The 21,041-nt window shown below is 36.0% G+C and overlaps 2 protein-coding genes across 2 annotated transcripts; both read left to right on the top strand.

The window, feature by feature from the left end:
- Nucleotides 1-870: 870 nt before the first annotated feature.
- Nucleotides 871-8,203, top strand: LOC129431901 (C-type mannose receptor 2-like). The gene is made up of 6 exons (XM_055190025.2): nucleotides 871-956; nucleotides 3,842-3,905; nucleotides 4,074-4,442; nucleotides 6,234-6,572; nucleotides 6,771-6,856; nucleotides 7,802-8,203. Exons 2-6 carry the CDS (start codon nucleotides 3,872-3,874, stop codon nucleotides 7,937-7,939), a joined length of 966 nt encoding a protein of 321 aa, XP_055046000.2. The 5' UTR covers nucleotides 871-956; nucleotides 3,842-3,871; the 3' UTR covers nucleotides 7,940-8,203.
- A 3,847-nt stretch (nucleotides 8,204-12,050) lies between these two features.
- On the top strand, nucleotides 12,051-18,985 carry LOC129431906 (putative C-type lectin domain family 20 member A). Its single transcript, XM_055190029.2, has 6 exons — nucleotides 12,051-12,137; nucleotides 14,495-14,558; nucleotides 14,731-15,096; nucleotides 16,840-17,178; nucleotides 17,911-17,996; nucleotides 18,686-18,985. Exons 2-6 carry the CDS (start codon nucleotides 14,525-14,527, stop codon nucleotides 18,815-18,817), a joined length of 957 nt encoding a protein of 318 aa, XP_055046004.2. The 5' UTR covers nucleotides 12,051-12,137; nucleotides 14,495-14,524; the 3' UTR covers nucleotides 18,818-18,985.
- Nucleotides 18,986-21,041: the final 2,056 nt, after the last annotated feature.

Here is a 21,041-nt window from a genome sequence, read left to right as displayed (position 1 = left end):
TTTAAAAACGAAAGCACAGATTCCGATTGTGAACATAGCAGACATCTATAGCTGCCTGGCCGTTCTGCGTCCCATACGACCATATCTGACCACAGATCTGTTTGTGGTTTTTATGTCAGTCTCAGATGATGCTGGATTTCACTGCTGTACAGCACCTGGATAAGATGCAGTAACTTGTATTACTTGTTATATACTACAGCATCAAAATGGCCGCTCATACTAACATACCAATCCACAAAATTTGTTTTATCCAAGTGAGCCACACCAGTAAGATAAGGTCAACAGGCCAGTCACCACATTAACAACCAAATAAAAGCACACTCAGAAATATACACGGTACAGTGCTTAATGTAATCCAGAGGGATTTTCTGCACCACAGTACAGCCGTGCATACACAAAAATTACCAGAATCAGTCTTATTTCATTGAAACACATGTTCTTGTAAATGTTGAAATGTTTGCTTTGAATGCACCTCAAATCTTTTTCTTCTTTTTTTAATGTTTATGGTGGTTGGCATCTCGCTTTAGGTGCAAATACTGCCAACTGCTAAGATGTGCACTGCAGCAATGATGTTAAGGGACTAATAAATAACCAACAAAGCACAACAAGTCACAGTTGTCAATGTTTTTGAAGCAGATTCTATAATGAATGGATGTTATAAAGAACATGAGTGTGTGGATGTGAAATAGTCTGGGTATCGAGATTTGGATATTTGATGTTTTGGATGTCAATCTCACGTCAAAGTTCATGTAAATGTACTGTGCTTTCTTGACTCATGTTCTTTCGAAAAGAAATCTAAATGTACAATCTGAACATCTGAATGGAAATGTGTTTCAAAGAAATGTTTTACATAAAATTTATTTGTATAGGAAGCTATTCTGAAGGAAATAAAACCCTAAATGTAGAGAGTGAAACAGTACAGACCACCTCAGCTTCAGTCTTCACTGTTCCTGCAGGTAAACATGAAGGTTTTCATTATCATTCAAAAAGTGTTTGTGTAATTTTTTACTGTATCGTTGTGCTTGCATACTATAAAGTCCAGTAAGTTAACCTTAAGTTAAAAAAAAACATAATGCAAGCCAATTGCTCAAAAAAACTTATAGTAAAATAGTAATAGTGTGCTAGTGTTGCACACTGTCATTAAACTAGTGTAGAGTTTTTTTTTAGATATAGCATTGATTTAGTAGTTCACTGTTAAAAAAGATTCATTGATTTGAGTTAGGTTAGCTAAACTTTCACGTTTATTGCACTTTTAAGTATTTTTATGAATTAAAATGTTGATAAAGTGTTAAACTCCTAAAAAAGGCATAATTTAAACTCAACAATGACAGTAACTTGTACAAATGTTTTGAACAAAACACTACTGCAAATGTTTAAAGAGGATTTTTTAATGAAAATCAAGCACAAAACTAAATGCAAACATTGATCACCATAATATTGACTTCAGACAAAACTTATTTTCAATATAATCTGAATTAAAGTTAATCCATTCTCATTGAGGTGGTTTCCTGGACAGGGATTAGACAAGGCAAGTTTATTTGTATGGCACATTTCATGCACAGAGGTCATTCAAAGTGATTTACATAGAAATGAGAAAACAATGTATAAGAGAAAAAAAGTATGTAGAAATAAGAGACACAAAAAAAATCAAAGATACACGAGAATTTAAATATCAATTTATCAAAGAAGATAAATGTGATTTTAATAAAAACTGTTTAAATGTGTGAAAAAGAATAAAACAGGAATAAAAGTATAAATCAGGTAAAAATAAGAATAAAAACAAGAGAAATATAAAATAATTAAAATAGTGCATATATAATATACTAGTCAACATTTGAAGTGGATCAAAATGGTTTATCAAAGTTGTCCTAAGACAAGAATAGGTATTAGGGATTGGTTTTATGTAAACTTTTATTAAAGGTTTTGATCCACTTCGAATGTTGACTAGTGTATAATGTAACTGGGAGCCAGTGTAGAGACCTGAGGACTGGTGTGATATGTTCATATTTTCTGGTTCTGCTCAGAATCCTGGCAGCAGCGTTCTGAATGACCTGGAGCTGTCTAATAGTCTTTTTGTGAGGAGGCCATTACAATAATCCACCCTGCTGGTGATGAAAGCATGCACAAGTTTCTCTAAGTCTTGTCTGGAAACAGAGCATCTAATTCTTGCGATATTTTTGAGATGATAATATGCTGATTTAGTTATTGCTTTGACATGACTACTGAAACTAAGGTCAGACTCCAGAATCACACCAAGACTCCTGACTTGATTTTTAGTTGTTTGACCTCTAGCATCAAGGTATGCATTCACCTTGAGAACTTCATCTTTGTTTCCAAACGCAATGACTTCAGTTTTCTCTTTGTTTAACTGAAGAAAGTTTTGGCACATCCAACTGTTAACTTCATCAATGCATTTGCACAGGGAGTCAATGGGGGCTGTAGTCATTAGGGGATAGAGCTAAGTAGATCTGAGTGTCGTCTGCATAACTGTGATAGGCAATTTGGTTCTCTCTCATTATTTGGCTTAGTGGGAGCATATACAGGTTGAACAGGAGTGGGGCAAGAATTGAGCCTTGCGGGACTCCGCATGTCATGGATGTCTCCCTTCTAAGTATGACCTGAACCATTTTTAGGAACATCCCAGAAAGCTCAACCCAGTTTTCCAGCCTGTCAAGAAGTGTGTTGTGATCGACAGTGTCAAATGCAGCACTAAAGTCGAGTAGCACCAGCACTGATAGTTTGCCTGTGTCTGTATTTTAATTATATAGTATTTTAAATATAATTTATTATCTTTAATATTATTATTATCTAAATATAACTAGTTTAAACAAACATCCCTTACTAAAAACATTATTTGTGTGCACTTTGAGGCAAAACAAAGGGCACTGATGTATTTTAAGATATGTCAGTGCAAGTTGTTTTCAGTTTAGACGGCACTTAAAAACATTTTAGTCTGGGACGAGTCTAATCCCTGTCCAGGAAACCGCCCCAATAAGGACATTTGTGCATGTATGAAAAAAAGTCAAACTGAAGTGAAGATGGTTATGGTGGGTGTTTTTTCAGATATACAATTGCATATCCACATTCACAATACAGAACACATAAGACTACATACACAAACAAATAGGGCAAGATTTAGCCAAATTATCCAAAATATATATTGTTGCGACAAACCGCCCGTCACCCCGCCTTCCCTGATTAGACATCAGGTGCAACTAATTTTGCGTGCCCAGACCCGATAACAATGCACTGTTTCTATCATTTGGTATGCACCTGAGCTGACACTACAGCGGACTGCAGTGCTAGCTCAAAGGAAATCTTGAGCGAGTATTAGAGCCTGATACCTGTTTTAAAGACTGTGCGGGATTGGGTACTTACCATAAAACTCTGAAGAGACAGCCGGTAAGCTCTGAAGCTTTGTTTGTTTAAGAGACGCTGTACTTTGTTGCTGTTGCTGCTACCAGCGTGTGAGTGTAGCTTAGGTCTGTGTTAAATAATCCAGAAAAATAAATGAATGGAAAAGTTTCACAAAGGCCTAATCATTGAGTGGAATCCAGATTATATCTTCAAAATTAGTGAGAACCTAACTCCTTCAAGTGTGGGAAAGCGCACAGTCAGAGAATACACTTGACATATATTAAAAAGATATGTTTTTAGCAGGGTCTTGAAGGTAGGCAAAGATGATATATTACGAACAGTACGGAGTAGTGATTTCCATGATTTAGGAGCATTAACCCTAAATGACCTACCAACTACAATGAACATCCAAAAATGAGGAATGTACAAACTGAAAGTTTATAAATGTGTTTGATTTATTCTGCTCTTTTCGTTTATTCTTTAGGATTCGCTGCATTCTGTTAATCCATCACCAATGGAAAGGTTAATTCAGTTTCTGCTTTTCTCAGGTCAGTGCACTGTCACTTTAAATACTCTGTATAGTGGACTCATACAAACATATATTTAACATTGGGGATTTTGATGTGCAGAAAGATTCATTTAAGTTGCACATTATCGAGGAGGTCTGACAAAGTTAATTTTCAAATGTTTCTGTCTACTATTTATTACCTCAACAGGATTTTGGACGTTCACACAGAGCAACTTAAATAAATTTGTTCTCATCCAAGAGAAAACGACCTGGGCTGATGCACAAGCTTACTGCAAAAAGTATCACATCGACTTGGCCACGGCTGCAAGCAATGAAGACCGGATAAGTCTACGAGAAATGGTTAGCACTGTGCTGCCTCCATTGGCTTGGATTGGAATGTTCAGAGACAATAACACTTGGTATTGGACTTATCATTATGAGATATTGACATTCATGTCCTGGAAGTCTGGAAAGCCAGACAACCCCAGTGGAAGAGAGGATTGTGGTGTCATCAATGGCAGTAGTGGATGGGATGATATGGCATGCGATCAATTGTTTCCATTTTTTTGCTACAATGGTAAGAAACATGTCTATATAATGTGTATATTGTGAGTGGTGAATGCTATTAACTAAAGCGATATTGCTTGTGTAGAAGTGTGATATGTCTGTATATCAGATTAGATTAGACACGAGGCCGCAAACAGATTGACGGCACAAATCTGCGTGTGTAATGACAGTGGTGCTCATTGTAGAAATAATTGTCAGGACAAATCTGCCGGGGCAAAACCTGCTGCTTAGAGTCTAGACGAGATGTCCGCTCTACGTAGACAGGGAGAAGTTTCAGCTGCACAAAGACAGAGCGAAGATTCTGCGATGTGATGACAAGATGTGACCTCCGCTGAGTGTAGACTGAGAGAGGCTCCACTGTACGATGACAGGGCGTGATGATGACAGCAAAGCAGGCTGTAGAGTTTCTGTAACACGCCGCGGATGGTCAGCATACACTGCTGGACAGCGATAGTACTTAAGAGGCGGAGAGAATGTCCGAAGCAGCCTGTGGTGAAGTAATCTTGAGGGCAGAGAAAACACACAGAGCACACCAGGCAGCACAGAACGAAACAGCAGAGCGCACAGATGACAAAACAAACTACGAAAAATAAAACTAGATTAAGGAACAAAAACAAAACTGGACAAGACTTGAACGGCAAAGCACATACCATAACGAACTTGCAGGGAAACAGAGGGAGGATGAGAACTAAATAGCAAACCGTTGGAGAGAAAATTGACATCAGGTGTGGGATGCAGGTGAAAGGAATGAAGCGGGAGGAGGATCAGCCCCTACACTTTTATCATTTTCATGACCAGCCTTTGTAATAGCAAATGCATCTGTTTGCCCATGGGCGTGCTGGTTTAAAAAAGGGGTTTGTTCAGACACATATCATGTTACTATTTTGAAGAAATTAAAAAACAATTGTACTCTAAAGTTGATGGTGCAGTATTTGCATTTATTTAAAGGCAGTGTTAGTAATATGTGCCTACAGGTGGGTACACAATGCCAGGTACGTTCTGCTTATTACATACACAGGTACACGCAGCAGCAGAACAGAAACATGCAAAAATATTAAAATAACAGATTATTATTGTGTACATAAAGTATATGACTTTTAAAGGAAAGGGGAGATGAGACTGGCACACTGACTTTTTCTTCCGTCGTTAATCTAGTAAAAGTGGATTCGGATATGCACAAAGTGCACCAACCACATACGCTTCAGACCACTCGCTTAGATTGTTAAAATAGGGCCCAGTGTGTCTATCAGTGCAATTACACATCACTGTACACATTGTTAAACATGATAAAGATGTGTTTTCAAGGTGTTGTTTTAACATGCTGGTTGCCAGATACTTTCAGAGGTCTTTTAGAGTCTTTACCTCATTGATTCAGTGCTGATTTGGCAGCACACCAACGACAACAGTATATTAGCCAGGTGTTCACATCAGTAATCTAAGGCCATTGGCTAAATCTGGCATGTTACAGGTGTACTGTTGTTAATATGCACTGTCCTGGTAAATAAATAAACAATAAACAAGGACATTTGAAGCACTTTTTTAGAACTAAAAGCTTCGATCAGTATTTGATCGAATCATCCCAAAGGTCAGAGTTCACGCCCAGATAGCAAGCAACCATTGGTGTGATGTTAAATCAGTATCAACATTAATTGGGAAGGTTTCCATTATTTGACACACTGACTTCAGGTCTTCTGGAGCATTTTATTAAAAGCTGATGAGTTGAATCAGGTGTGTTAAGACAAGTTGACATCTTGTGTAAAAAAGGAATGTAACAAATGACCTCATTCTTATCTTATTACAGTGAACACCGCACACAACTTTGTTTTTATCCCTGAAATCAAGTCATGGAATGATGCTTGGGTTTACTGCCTAAAGTATCACACAAACCTGGCCATGATTCGGAGTCAAACTGAAAATGACCTGCTGGTGAATATGATGGTAGGATTTCAAAAAGCATGGATTGGTCTCTATAAGGCCTGGTGGTGGTGGTCAGATGGAACAAATATCTACAAGTTCCCCGTAACCTGGAGCGCTGGACAACCTGACGTGACTGGCCTGAACCCGCTTTGTGGCGCTACAACTCTTGATGGAGCCGATGATCGACTCTGCACAGAGACCCTTCCATTTATCTGCTTACGTCGTAAGTTTTATGAGTAAAAAGATCAAAATTGGTCAACACTTTTTGAAATTTTACCTTAATAATTCACTGTTGAAAAACATCTAAATATAAACTTTTTTTAAAATTTAAAATACAACTGGCAGTAAACATTAAAATGTAATTATTTACAGATGTAAGTTTTTTTTTTGTTGTTGCTCTCTTCATGTAATATTCTAACAGATACAAAGAATCAGATCATGAGAGTGGAGTTGAAATCGAGTCAGAATCTAAATGATCCTGCGGTGATGGAGAACATCTTACAGTTGGTAAGAGGATCTATTATACCACTTTTACAAGATGTATTATAAGTCTCGGGTGAGCCCAGAATGTGTTTGGGAAGTCCCACCCATCATTTATTATAACATGACAAAAATGTCAGTATTTGGGTGAGATCAAAAACGCATTTTGTATGTGTGTGCATATGAGTTACTGTGCCCCGCCCTCCATCAGATGTTTGTTTATAATTTATACAGAGATGAGCACTTTTGGTTTTCTGTGAAAACAACCTGAGACCAGATTAGCAGTACAGCGTATTTACTAAGACGATTTGCAAACATTCCCATAATAGAAAGTGCAGTTAAATCACAAACAGTTGGTGTAGATCAGGGGTGTCCAAAGTCAAGTCGGTCCTGGAGGGCCTGTGTCCTGCAGAGTTTAGCTAAAACTTCCCTCACCACACCTGCCTCAAAGTATCTAATCTGCCTAGTAAGACATTGATTTGCTGGATCAGGTGTGTTTGATTAGGGTTGGAATAAAACTCTGCAGAGACACAGGCCCTCCAGGAGCAGGATTGGACATCCCTGGTGTAGACCCATCTTTCTGGTGGTTGGATTTTTACGTCTTGAGTTTATTTTTTTAAGGAACAAAACACTATGCTGCTGAGAAGAAATAATTACATGAAAAAAAATAATAGGCACATGCCGCTAATCTATCCCAAATTGGCTTATAAACCAACTGTGGCAATATACCGCCACATATATCGGCCAACTATTGGTTTAATGATTAACAAATCTAGTTAAATAAATCGATACTTCACTGATGATTTTTTGTGTTTTTCCCATTCTATCCCATTCGTTGTGAAAAATATTCATATATTCTATATAAATAATCGTATGTCCTATTCTTTAGCCTAAAGTGTCAGTTTTGTTTTTAGTTTAGGTAAAATAAGTTTGTGTGTGTGATCAGTACTCATAATTGATTCTGTTCTTCAGATGAAGCAGAAACTGAAGGATCGTGGGATAGGGAACGACACAACATTGACATGGAGAGTTCAGCCAGATGGAAATGTTTTTTCATTAAAACATGAAAGTGAAAAGGGCCAGAAACACTGTCCAAACACTTTCTTTTAAATATAACAGTTACCACATCTGATGATATCAAGGAATGCTTTTCATTTAAATGAAATATATTTGAAACGCATGTTTTACTTAATTTAATTTAATTAAAACAGTTTCAATTAATATCATTATATAGTATAATTACATAAATTAATCTGGCATAATCTAAGGCATTTAAAATGTAATTGTAATTTGGTTTAGTATTTTTAACCATATCAAATGTATACTGCTGTAACTAAGCTGAACTGTTTAGTTTAAATAGTAAACTTTAAAAAAGACGTGAAATTTAAGTGTAACTTTTAAGCTAAACTATTTAGTTTAAGAAAATTAACTTTTAAAAATAATTAATACAAATATTATTATTAAATGTTAGGTATTGATTTAAAAAAAAAAAAGTCTTTGTAACACATTTAAACCTTAATAAAAGTAATTTAATATCTTAAAGTTCAGTCACATTAGGATCTCTGTCTGTGTCTCCATTGTCTTTTTTAGTTTTCACACCCATCCCTTCACTTTTATTATTTTGCTTAAGCTGCACTTTAATTAAACATTGTCATTATTTTTATAAAAGCTCAACAGACACTTTCCTTCTGATCTCTTGATAAAAATATGATTATGGACAGTTTTACAAAATGAAAACATGGCCGTCATTCATCTGAAAAAAAAGAATCTGAAGCAAAAAACTGAAAAAAGGTTGATGATTTCTGGTTCCCAGAATGCTTCGCATGAGGCTGTTATTGTATACATGTTTTATTCTGTGTAAAGATAAAGAAGATAAAGACTTGTTAATATTTAAAATTTATTTAACTTTGAACAAACTCTTGCCAGTAATAAACAAATTTAAATAATTAAGTAACACTGTAATTCTACAGAACGGTTTTACAGTGTAAGGATAAACTGTTTATTTTGGGATAATCAAATGCACGCCGAGCATCTGTCTCCAGATGAAGCAGAGGACGAAATTCATGTGATTTGTGCGTTAGCAATGATGTTGACATCTCTATAATCTTTGGATTATTTGTCTTTATACTATTTAGAAGCGTATTAGTTATGTAATTTAGTTTTATTTTCCCTTTGTTAGAACTCCTCTGTTTATAGCCCTTGTGTCCCAGTAATGTTTGATTGTATCACATCTGTTGTACAGAACCCAACATCTACAATTAAAAGTTTTCCCAGATTTTCTGCTTTTTAAAAAAAAAAGAAGGAACTAATTGAAAGATCATTTGTGTTTTTTTAAACAAATAGTATTGATCACCACAATTGAACAACACAATTTTATAAGATTATGCAATGATTAATCGTTTTGCTGAACTATAAACACTACCCCCTGCTTTAACACATGAGTCAAATTTGGTTAACTGTTATTTCACAAATCCCTACATTTCTCAGTGCTTACACCATCTGGTCATATGGAAAACACTAGCATTCACTACTGTTCACTCAAGTCAGCACAGCTTAGGCTCAATTAGCAAACAATTACCAAGATGGAAACACTAAGAGTCAAAACTGAACGCACATCAATCAGATCCATCAATAGATAGATTAAAAGGACCTGAATAAGTTCACTGAGCTTTGGAACAATGGATCCACCGAGAAATGAAGGAATAGGTCGAGGAGAAGGAGTAGGAAGACTAGGAGGGAGAGGAGATGGTGAAGGAGGAGGGAGTGGACATGCTGTAGGAGGAGGAGGAAGACAAAGGTCAAGATGACAAGCAGTCTCAGGGGCTGTATTAAGATGTGTTTTCATCGATCGGATCACAAGTGGACGAGAGAGGCACATTACTTTTACACCTGGTATTTAAATCCATCTCTTTTGTCCACTTTCGACCGCTTCTGTGCTGAATACTATGAGGGGGTGGTCTGTGAGATGGTGGGCGAGTCTCTCTGCTGTCATTCAAACCCGAGCGGGAGTAATAATGAGTTTATATGGACGCGATCTAATATAATGTCAGTGTCCACTGCTTGTTTAGCAAGTAAACATGCTGCACAGTGTTTTGTACATGAGTATGTAAGAGCTTTCTTTGAATTTTCAGCGCAATTGATGAAATAGGATCGCGCAACTTTCACACGCTTTCAAAACGAAACTACGGAGATCAGCCGCTTAGTTTTATCAATGAAAGGCCAAAAATAGCGCTGTTCACCGAATGTTCACGCCAGAAGTCAAAAAAGACGTAAAACTTGTGTTTAATACCTCAGATTAGATAAATGGGCGGAGAGAAGGCGGTCGCGTGTGGCTGTTCGAACGCATTCAACCACATGTGCGTTCCGCAGCTCCAAAGCGATCCGATCGAAAGTGGTTTCGACCACCTCTGGATGTGGTTGAAAGTGGTCGAAAGTGGACGAGCTCAAAACGTTTTGAACACCGTTTACACCTGGCATTAACGTCGTCCACTTGTGATCCGATCGACGAAAACACATGTTAATGCCAAGTGTAAACAGCCTCTCAGATAAAATTCGAGCCACTCTAGCTGACCATGTCCTTGTCCATGGTATGACTATGAGGGAGGTTGGGCAATGAGTAAAGGCTAATTTGAGTCGCCTCACTGTTACCTCCATCTTCAGAGCCTTTAGGGAGGAAAACAGATAGGTGTACTTACAGTAGTCTCAGCCTCAGACGTCACGCCCACAGACTGTTGGCTAAACATCTGATGTTTTTCATACACTTTCCTGGAAACCCTGTGAGAATGTCAAAGTCCTCTTTGATTGGTTGAAATAAACTGGATTTCCAGGAGACGCGAGTGCCGCGATTAGTTTTGGTCCCTGGTAAACAAAGCTCTGACGTTCCATTGAGGAAGAGAATCAGTCGTGTTCACGTGGATAATAAAGTTATCATGATCAGCTAAACTTTGAATTCTCGGCTGGTTATTTCAATAACTGACTTGTTGCCAGCCGGCTCGTTATTGTGGGGAGTCCGAAACGTGAAGCTAGATGAAACAAACTCTGATTGGTTGTTTGACATGTTGGTCAAACAACTCGTGGGCAGGCTTTCAGAAAAAGCAGCGAAAGTATTGAAGGTCTGGCTACGCGAGACTATACTTACAGTAAGACTGCTCTGTACAGTAACTTAAGTGTGCATACACTGTTGGACTATGCTACTGGAATAAAGAAATGCATCAAATTGCCTTCCATACAGATCGATATATCAGTAGATGATGCAGGGGTGGATCATGCAAGAGGATTTTACCCTCGCTGTTTGGCTAGGACCAATATAGTCTGCGATGTGGATGAGATTCTCTGGCCTGACCCAGAACAAAGACGGGATGTTGAGGAGGAATAATTAAGTTTCAGTATTGTAAATTAAATAGGACTTGGTTTTGCAGCCATATAAAACAAAGAAGATTATTTTTGGCAGCAGGGACAAGATGTTTTTTTTTTTGTTGATGCTGTAGTTTATAACAAGTAATACAAGTTACTGCATCTTATCCAGGTGCTGTACAGCAGCGAAATCCCGCATCATCTGAGACTGATATCAACACAAACAGATCTGTGGTCAGATATGGCCGTTTGGGACGCAGAACAGCCAAACAGCTATAGATGTCTGCTATGTTCACAATCAGAATTGGTGCTCATACAGTGCTAAATGTAATCCAGAGGGATTTTCTGTACTACAGAAAATAAATATTTTAGTCATAATTCATTGAAACACATGTTCTTGTAAATGTTAAAAGTGCACTTAAAAGGGGGAAATATCTTTTTTAGAATGCACCTAAAGTCTTTTTCTTCTTTTTTTAATGCTTATGGTGGTTGGCATCCAGCTTTAGGTGCAAATACTGCCAACTGCTAAAATGAAGTGTGGAGCATCGATGTTAAGGGATTAGTAAATAACAAACAAAGCACAAAAGTCATGGTCGTCAATGTTTTTGAAGCAGATTATATAATGAATGGGCGTTAGAAAGAACATGGGTGTGTTGGATGTGAAATAGTTTGGGTATCAAGATTTGGATATTTGATGTTTGTTTTTTTGGTGTAGTCTTTGATGTCAATCTCACGTCAGAGTTCATGTAAATGTACGGCACTTCCTTGACTTATGTTCTAAAGAAAAAAGAAATCTGAATGTACAAGCTTTACATCTTAATGGAAATGAGTTTCAGACAGATGTTTTACATATAATGTATTTGTGTAGGAAGCTATTCTGAAGGAAATAAAACCTTAAATGTAGAGACTGAAACAGTACAGACCACCTCAGCTTCAGTCTTCACTGTTCCTGCAGGTAAACATTAAGGTTTTCATTATAATTCAACAAGTTTTTGTGTATTTTGTTACTGTATTGTGGTACTTGCACACTACAAAGTCCAGTAAGTTAACCTTAAGTTAAAAAAAGTATAATTCAAGTCAATTGCTCGAAAAACTTAGTTAAGTAAAATAGTAATAGTATTCTAGTGTTGCACACTTTCATAAAACTTGTGTAGAGTTTATTTTATTTTTAATATGGCATTTATTTAGTAGTTTGCTGTTAGAAAGCATTTGTTGATTTGAGTTAAGTTAACATGAACTTTCAAATTATTGCACTGTTAAGTATTTTTTATGAATTAAGATGCTGATAAAGTGTTAAACTCTTCAATAACTCAAATATATATATATTACATTCAAATATCATAATTCAAACTCAGCAATGACAGTAACTTGTCAATGTACAAATGTTTTGAAAAAAAAAAAAAAACGCTACTGCAAATGTTTAAAGGGGATTATTTTAATGAAAGTCAAGCGCACAACTAACAGAAACACTGATCACCATAATATTGACTTCAGACAAAACTTCTTTTCAATATAATCTGAACTAAAGTTAATCCTCTGTTAATTCTCATTAAGGACATTTGTGCATGTATGAAATAAAGTCAAACTGAAGTGAAGATGGTTATGGTGTTTCAGGATTTATTTAAGCACCCTGTGGTAAGATGATGAAGACAAAGTCGACAAATCTTTTTTTAACATTCTGCTTGATTGCTTTAGGTCAGTGCTTCTCAATTATTTTCTGTCACACCCCCCCTAGGAAGAAGTAAACATTTCGCGCCCCCCCCCAACTCTCCGCCGCGTCTGTAAATAGTATAATTTGTCTATAAAATGACACATCTGCAAAGCATTGTATCCTTATTAACATTAAAGAAAACAAAAAAAGAAAGAAAAAAAAAGAAATATCAATCAACTTACAACAAAGAATAACTTTATTAACATTGTTTTTTAGTCTGTAACAGAAAAGACTTAAAATGCATCAATTTGCCTGCAATAAAAAAAATCAATCCTTATTTACAGTATATTTTTTGACCATTTGATACTGAAAAATTTGATTAAATATAATCAATAAATAATAATAAAAAACTCAAGCGGCTTATCATCGTGTTTGGGTTGTAATGTCTTTAAGTGACGGTGCAAAAAATCCCTTCCTGAAAAAGTATTTTCCCCTGGGTCTCACGCGTTCCCCCCCGGTGTCGCTTCGAGCCCCCCCCGGGGGTCCCGCCCCACTATTTGAGAAGCACTGCTTAAGGTTAACGTCACTCATTTAAAAGTAAAAACAGTTTTATTTACATAGTGCCTTTCCATAGCCTAAGGTCACTTCAGTGCTATACAATACATTTGCATATCCACATGCACAATACAGAACACATAGGGCAAGATTTAGCCCCATTATCCAAAATACATATTGAAAAGATAAGTTTTTAGCTGGGTCTTGAAGGTAGGCAAAGTGTCACGGCCGTCTCGTTTTTGACCGTAACATAAAACAAGTTCACACTTGCACAGATGATTTCACTTGCAAGACAAATTTATTAAAGTAAAAATGAAACCATTACAAAGAATATAATGTCTAGGAGCTTAAACAATACAAAATAATAATCCAAAAAGGTAAGGAATGTTGTTAAATGTGAAAATGCAGGACTACAGATGACTTATCTGTAGACTGCCATTCCCCAGAGAAAGTAATAAGAGATGCATCAGTCCATCATTTATTCGCTCCACAATCAATCAATTTAGTCAGGCAACAGGGCTGTGCAATCAACCACACGCTTCCAAGAAATTCTGCCACCAGCAGGAAAGGAAAGGGAGCACAGGGTCGTAACACCTCCCTCCCCAAAAAAAGATTCGGCAAACGAATCTAAAAAAAAAGGAAGAGAGAATCAAACACCATCCAGAAGAACAAGACAGTAAAGTAATCTAGATTTTCAAGAAGCAGCTTCACTCCACTTCATTCTTCAACACCTAGAGATGAAGAAAACAAAAAGAAGAAAACACGCAGAGGTCACGATGTTACACTCTAGAAAGAGTGTCGCTATCACGTTGTCTTTTCCTCTAACATGCTTGATATCAAGGTGGAAAGGCTGTAAAATAAGACTCGTCGCATGAGTCGTTGGTTTCGATTCCTCATCCGATTTAGGAAAACCAAAGGATTGTGATCTGTATAAACTATGATTTATAATAATTATTATGTTACGTTTTATATTATGAAGTGTACAGTGTAGTGATTTCCACAATTTAGAAGACCTACCACCAGTGGACAGCCAAAAACGAGGAGTGGAATAATTGAAAGTTTATAAATGTGTTTAATTTGATAAACTTTTTTCGTTTAATGTTTAGGATTGGCCGCATACTGTTAATCCATCCCCAATGGAAAGGTTTATTCAGTTTCTGCTTTTCTCAGGTCAGTGCACAGTTTAACTTTAAATACTTTTTATGGTGGATTTATACACACACAGACCAGTGCTCATTTAACACTCATTTTGTTGTGCAGAAAGATTGATTTAAGGTGCACATTATCGAGGAGGTCTGACAAAGTTAGTTTTCAAATGTTTCTCTTACTCTCCTCTCAACAGGATTTTGGATGTTCATACAGAGCAACTCAAATGAATATATTCTTATCCAGGAGAAAAAGACCTGGGCCGCAGCACAAGTTTACTGCAGAATGAATCACATCGACTTGGCCACGGTCGCAAGCAATGAAGACCAGACAAGTGTCCGAGTAGCGGTTAGCGCTGCGCTGCCTCCATTGGCCTGGATTGGATTGTACAGAAACAATAACAGTTGGTATTGGACTTATCGTCAAGAGATATTGACATTCAGGTTCTGGATGTCTGGAGAGCCAAACAACCCCGATGGAAAAGGGGATTGTGCTGTCATCAATTCCAGTGGATGGGAGGATATGACATGCAATCAATTGTATCCATTTTTTTGCTACAGTGGTAAGAAACGTGTCTATGTATATATTGTGAGTGGTGAATCCTATTTACTAAAGCGATGTTGCTTGTGTAGAAGTGTGATATGTCTGTATATCAGCATGGTTTTGATTAAACCAGGGACATGAGGCCGCAGACAGATTGATGGCACAAATCTGAGTGTGTAAATCTTCATGACAGTGATGTTCAATGTAGAAATATTGAACCCTGTCAGTGTTTTTTTAGCTAGTTTCAGCCTGACACTGTTATCATTTTCACGACCAGCCCTTGGTCATCTGTGCCCATCTGTTTGCCCATGGGCGTGCTGGTTTGAAAACGAGGTGTGTTCAGACAAATAGCGTGTTACTATTTCAAGAAAACTAAAAAACAATTGTACTCGATGGTGCAGAATTTGCATTTATTTAAAGGGCATGTTAGTAATATGTGCCTACGCCTACATATGCCAGAACATTCTGCTTACACAGGTACAAGCAGCAGCAGCAAACAAACTTGCCAAATATTGTCCCCAACTGTGCCCAAACTAGTCATCGATTTCAATGATCAGACTATCTCGGTACCCAACTGTGTGCTAAACCAAGTGATCGGATTATATTTAGACAGATTTCTTTTATTATCATAGACATAGATTTCCAGTCTTTGACCTGTGTTGGTTCTCAAAGTCTCCCTTTGGATCCTAGACTATGAAGAAAATATCACTTCAGGTTATATTATTGTATTGCTTGAACTGAGATTACATTTATGGAATCAAGCTTTTTAGAGGGATGAGTGGAATCTGCGTCAAGGCAGACTATAAATTCTTACAAAATGTACAAAAGATTATTATTGTATACATAATACATTTTAAAGGGAAGGGGAGATAAGACTCTTGCTTGGTTTACAACGCTTTTGAACTAAGGTAATTTGAAGCACTTTTAGGGTGTTTTTACATATAGTTCATTTTAAAAGAACCAAACCCAGTTCACTTAAAGTGACCAAGAAAAGGAACTAGCTGAATGTGACCTCAGTCCTTTTGGTCTTCACAATATAGTGGACTCAAAAGAGGACCCAGTTCTTTTTTTTGGTACTCTTCAGAACTGAAGTGATCTCAGACCATTTCTTGTTCACATCACAACTTCATAAGAACTCAGACCCCAGCTTTCTGTGCAGCAGTTGATTTTGATACAATGTCCAAATGACACGCAAAGCGGACCGGGACCTCATTGATTTCACATATCAAAAAGAAATCAAACCACAAAGGAACCCAAAAGCGAACCGTACTTAGACCACCTCCTGACGTGGTCTGAGTTCGGTTCACTTCTGGGTCCTTTTAGGGTGGTCTGAGATCACTCGGTTTGTTCACATATACACCCTGAACTGATCTGAGAGCGTTTGGAGGGCTCAAACGAACTAGGTGTGAAAACACCCATAGAAGTAAAAGCTTCAAGCAGTGTTTGGACGAATCAACTCACAGGTCAGAGTTCACACCCATATAGCAAGCAATCATTGACGTGATGTTAAATCAGTGTTACTGTATCAACATTAATTGGATCGAATCAACATCATATTTGTACCCCTAGTTAATGTTGAATAAATGGTTTAATGTTAATATTGCTGTTTGGAGGCCTCCTTGACCGTACACATGGGGAAGGTTTCCATTATTTGACACACCGACTTCAGGAGCTGATGAGTTGAATCGGGTGTGTTTAAACAAGTTGACATCTTGTGTAAAAAATGAATGTAACAAATGACCTCATTCTCATCTCATTACAGTGAACAGCGCATACAAGTTTGTTTTTATCTCTCAAATCAAGACATGGAATGATGCTAAGGCTTACTGCACAAAGTATCACACAGACCTGGCCATCATTCGGAATCAAACTGAAAATGACCTGCTGGTTAATATGATGGTAGGATATGAAAAAGCATGGATTGGTCTCTTTAAGGACTGGTGGAAGTGGTCAGATAAAACAAATATCTACACATTCCCCATCACATGGAGGGCTGGACAACCTGACATTACTGGCCTGAACCCGCTTTGTGGTGCTACAGCTCTTGATGGAGTCGATGATCGATTCTGCCCAGAGACCCTTCCATTTATCTGCTTAAGACGTAAGTTTCATCAGTAAAAGGATCAAAATTTTATTATCCACTTACCAAAATGTATAAAGAACTTAAGGATTATATATATATATATATATATATATATATATATATATATATATATATATATATATATATATATATATATACTAATTTAAAACTCTGTGTATGTTTTTATAATTGTTCTAAATCTCAAAATCCCTTCACAAAAATGAAATGATTTTTTCTAAAAAAAAAAAAAATGATTTTTTTTCCAGTTTTGTTTGTTTGAAAGGAAAGGGTCTTTTTTATTTGATATATTTGTATGTTTACATATTTTTACAAGCAAAATTTTCCTGGAAGACATTTTGTAAACCTTTGGTGAAAATCTCAAAAAATGCTGGTGGTGAATGAGTAATAATTCAGAATTGTTAAAAAACATCTAAATGTAAACTATTTTGAAATTTAAAGTACACTCTAAAAAATTAGCTGTAATTATGCAGCTGGTTGCCAGTAACTTACTGTAGAAGATACAGACTTTGAACAAACTGTTGCCAGTAAATAACATAAATGTAAAATCTACAGTAAGTTACTGGCAACCAGCTGCCAGTAATACTACAATTTCTACAGAATCTTTTTACAGAGTAACAACGGGCAGTAAACGTTAAAGTTTAATTATTTACATATGTACTTCGTTTTTTGTTGCTCTCTTTCACTGTTCATCAGTTATAAATACAACTGATTGATGTAATATTCTAACAGATACAAGGAATAAGATCATGAGAGTGGAGTTGAAATCGAGTCAGAATCCAAATGATCCTGCAGTGATGGAGAACATCTTACAGTTGGTAAGAGGATCTATTATACAACTTTTACAAGATGTAATATAAGTCTTGAGTGAGCCCAGAATGTGTTTGTGAAGTTCCACAGATCATTTATTATAACATGACAAAAATGCCCCTATTTGTGTGAGATCAAAAACACATTTTGTATGTGTGTGCATATGAGTTACTGTGCCCCGTCCTCCATCAGATGTTTGTTTATAATTTATACAGAGATGAGCACTTTTTGGTTTTAGCCACATTGACATACAGCGTGCTAACAAACACATTTACAAAGACGATTTGCAAACATCCCCATAATAGAAAGTGCAGTTGAATCACGATCAGTTGGTGTAGACCATCTTTCTGAATGAACTATTATGTAAATCCAAGGGGATTATGGCGATTAAAAAGAGAAGTGGTTGGATTTTTACATCTTAAGTTTATTTTAAAGAACAAGTTTGGTATTTTACACTTAAAGCACTGTTAATAAATCCAGTTAAATAAATCTATATATACTTGACTGATGATTTTTTTGTGTTTCCCATTCTATCCCATTCTTTATATGTTTTTATTACTATAACATATCTAGCTATAATTCAGTTTGTCAAATATTCGTATGCCCTTTTTTAGCCTAAAGTGTGAGTTGTATTTTTAGTTTAGGTAAAATAAGTTTGTTTGTGTGATCAGTACTCATGATTGATTCTGTTCTTCAGATGAAGCAGAAACTGAATGATCGTGGGATAGGGAACGACACAACATTGACATGGAGAGTTCAGCCAGATGGAAATGTTTTCTCATCAAAAAATGAGAGTGAAAAGGGACAGAAACCCTGTCCAAACACTTGATTTTAAATATAACAGTTACCACATCTGACGACATTTAAGACTGCTTCATTTAAATGAAAATTATTTGAGACGCATGTATTACTTAATTTAATTGAATTCAAATAGTTTAAATTAATATAGTTTAATCATTTAAATTAATCTTGCATAATCTAAGGCATTTAAAATTAAATTGTAATTTGGTTTAGTGTTTAACCATATCAATTATATACTGCTGTAACTAAGCTGAACTGTTTAGTTTAAAGAGTAAACTTTGTACTGTTACAAAAAATCTATTATGCTGGTGTAACTGTAACTTTTAAAATGAACTATTTAGTTTAAGAAATCAACTTTTAAAATTAATACAAATAAATTTGTTTTCAGATAAAGCAGAGAACGAAATTCATGTGATTTGTGGTTTTGCAATGATGTTGTAATCTCTATAATCTTTGGATTATTTGTCTTTAATAATATTTAAAGCGTATTAGTTATGTAATTTATTTTTATTTTCTCTTTGTTAGAACTCCTCTGTTTATAGCCCTTGTTTCCCAGTAATGTTTGATTGTATCGCATCTATTGTACAGGACCCATTTATTTATTTAACTGAGATGAAGTAAATTACAACACACACACACACACACACACACACACACACACACACACACACACATACACACACGAAAAAATATAACTTACAAAAGCTTTAGAGTTTGTAATTTTAAGAATAATAAATTAGCATCTGCGATAAAAAGTTTTTTTCCCAGATTTTTTTGCTTTTTTATTGAAAAAGAAGGAAATAGTTAAAAGATCATTTGTATTTTTGAAACAAATAATATTGATTGATCACCACAATTGAACAACACATTTTTATAAGATTATGCAATGATTAAAACGCAAGTTTAGACACAACTAGAATATAAAATAACATTAGGATATCTTTAACTTTAATATTTGTTTCATTACACACATGTAAATCAAGCATTAAAGTCTAAAGTAATTGCATGAAGTGTAAAATTTAATTGAGATGTTTGAACAATCCATTTATTTAAAGCAATGCTCTTGCTTTGTCTTGCATTGTTTAGTGTCTTGCAAGTAATGTAATGCATGTTTATTATTTGATTATCTTTAGGGCTGCCTGTTATTGCCTATTCCCTATAGTCTGTATATCCCTAATCCTATGCCATTCAACTCATTCATAAATATTCAACAATTCAACTGTTTCAATATATTACCAATGTCATCAAAACCATCTGGAAGAAAAATAAAGACCACAAAGGAATTGAGTTGTCACGTTGCATCCCTCACGTTTTCAAGTTTGGGCAGAGCTGAACTGATTGGGATAACTTGACACTTGGTATGGAAAATGGGAGCTGTTTGTTTTACTATTTGTTTATATACACATGATCAAATAACCTCTTTTTATGTTTGTTACATTGTGTGGTTGTTACTAATTGTGGTGACTGATTGAGGTTTGTTTAATTGTACACTGTAAAAAAATCTGTAGAAATTACAGTATTATGGCAGCTGGGTTGCCGGTAACTTACCGTAGATTTAAATTTATGTTATTTACTGGCAACATTTTGTTCAAAGTTAAATGAAAATTAAACATTTACAATTCTTTGCCTTTACAGACTAAAACAAAAAACAGCATCAAGCAAAACATTCTGGGAAACAAAATCTGAAGCAAAAAAACAGAAAAAGGTTGATGATGATTTCTGGTTCCCAGAATGCTTTGCATGAGGCTGTTATTGTATAGTTTTATTCTGTAAAGATAAAGACTTGTTAATATAAAAATGTATTTAACTTTGAACAAACTCTTGCCAGTAAACAACACGAATTCAAACCCACGGTACATTACCGGCAACCCAGCTGCACTAACATTGTAATTTCTACTGAATTTTTTTACAGTGTAATAAATCATAAGTTAAAGATCAAAGCCTGAGTTGACAGGAAAGGTTGGTGATCAGCTTCATGGTAGTTTTGTCAACTCAAAATTAATCCTATAACCCGAGTGTAGGAGCCATTTGGTTATGTTGGGTTTGTAGTTTTCTTTCACACCAATAGAGGGCGCTTAATGTATTTATGGTGTCGAAATCATCTCCCCTGTTCAGTAGTCAGGGCACTGATCAGGGAGTCGGACATTTTAAGGGCTGTCTCAATCACAAAATCTGTCCAGTGCACTGGACCGTTCTTTCCCTACAAATTCCACAATGTAACACAAAAACCAGTGATGGTCCCTATGTTCCCT

Source organism: Misgurnus anguillicaudatus, chromosome 1 (assembly GCF_027580225.2).
Source record: "Misgurnus anguillicaudatus chromosome 1, ASM2758022v2, whole genome shotgun sequence".
Classification (NCBI taxonomy): Eukaryota; Metazoa; Chordata; class Actinopteri; order Cypriniformes; family Cobitidae; genus Misgurnus; species Misgurnus anguillicaudatus.
The sequence above is the reverse complement of the archived record's forward strand: the minus strand, read 5'-3'. Positions and strand labels throughout refer to the sequence as shown.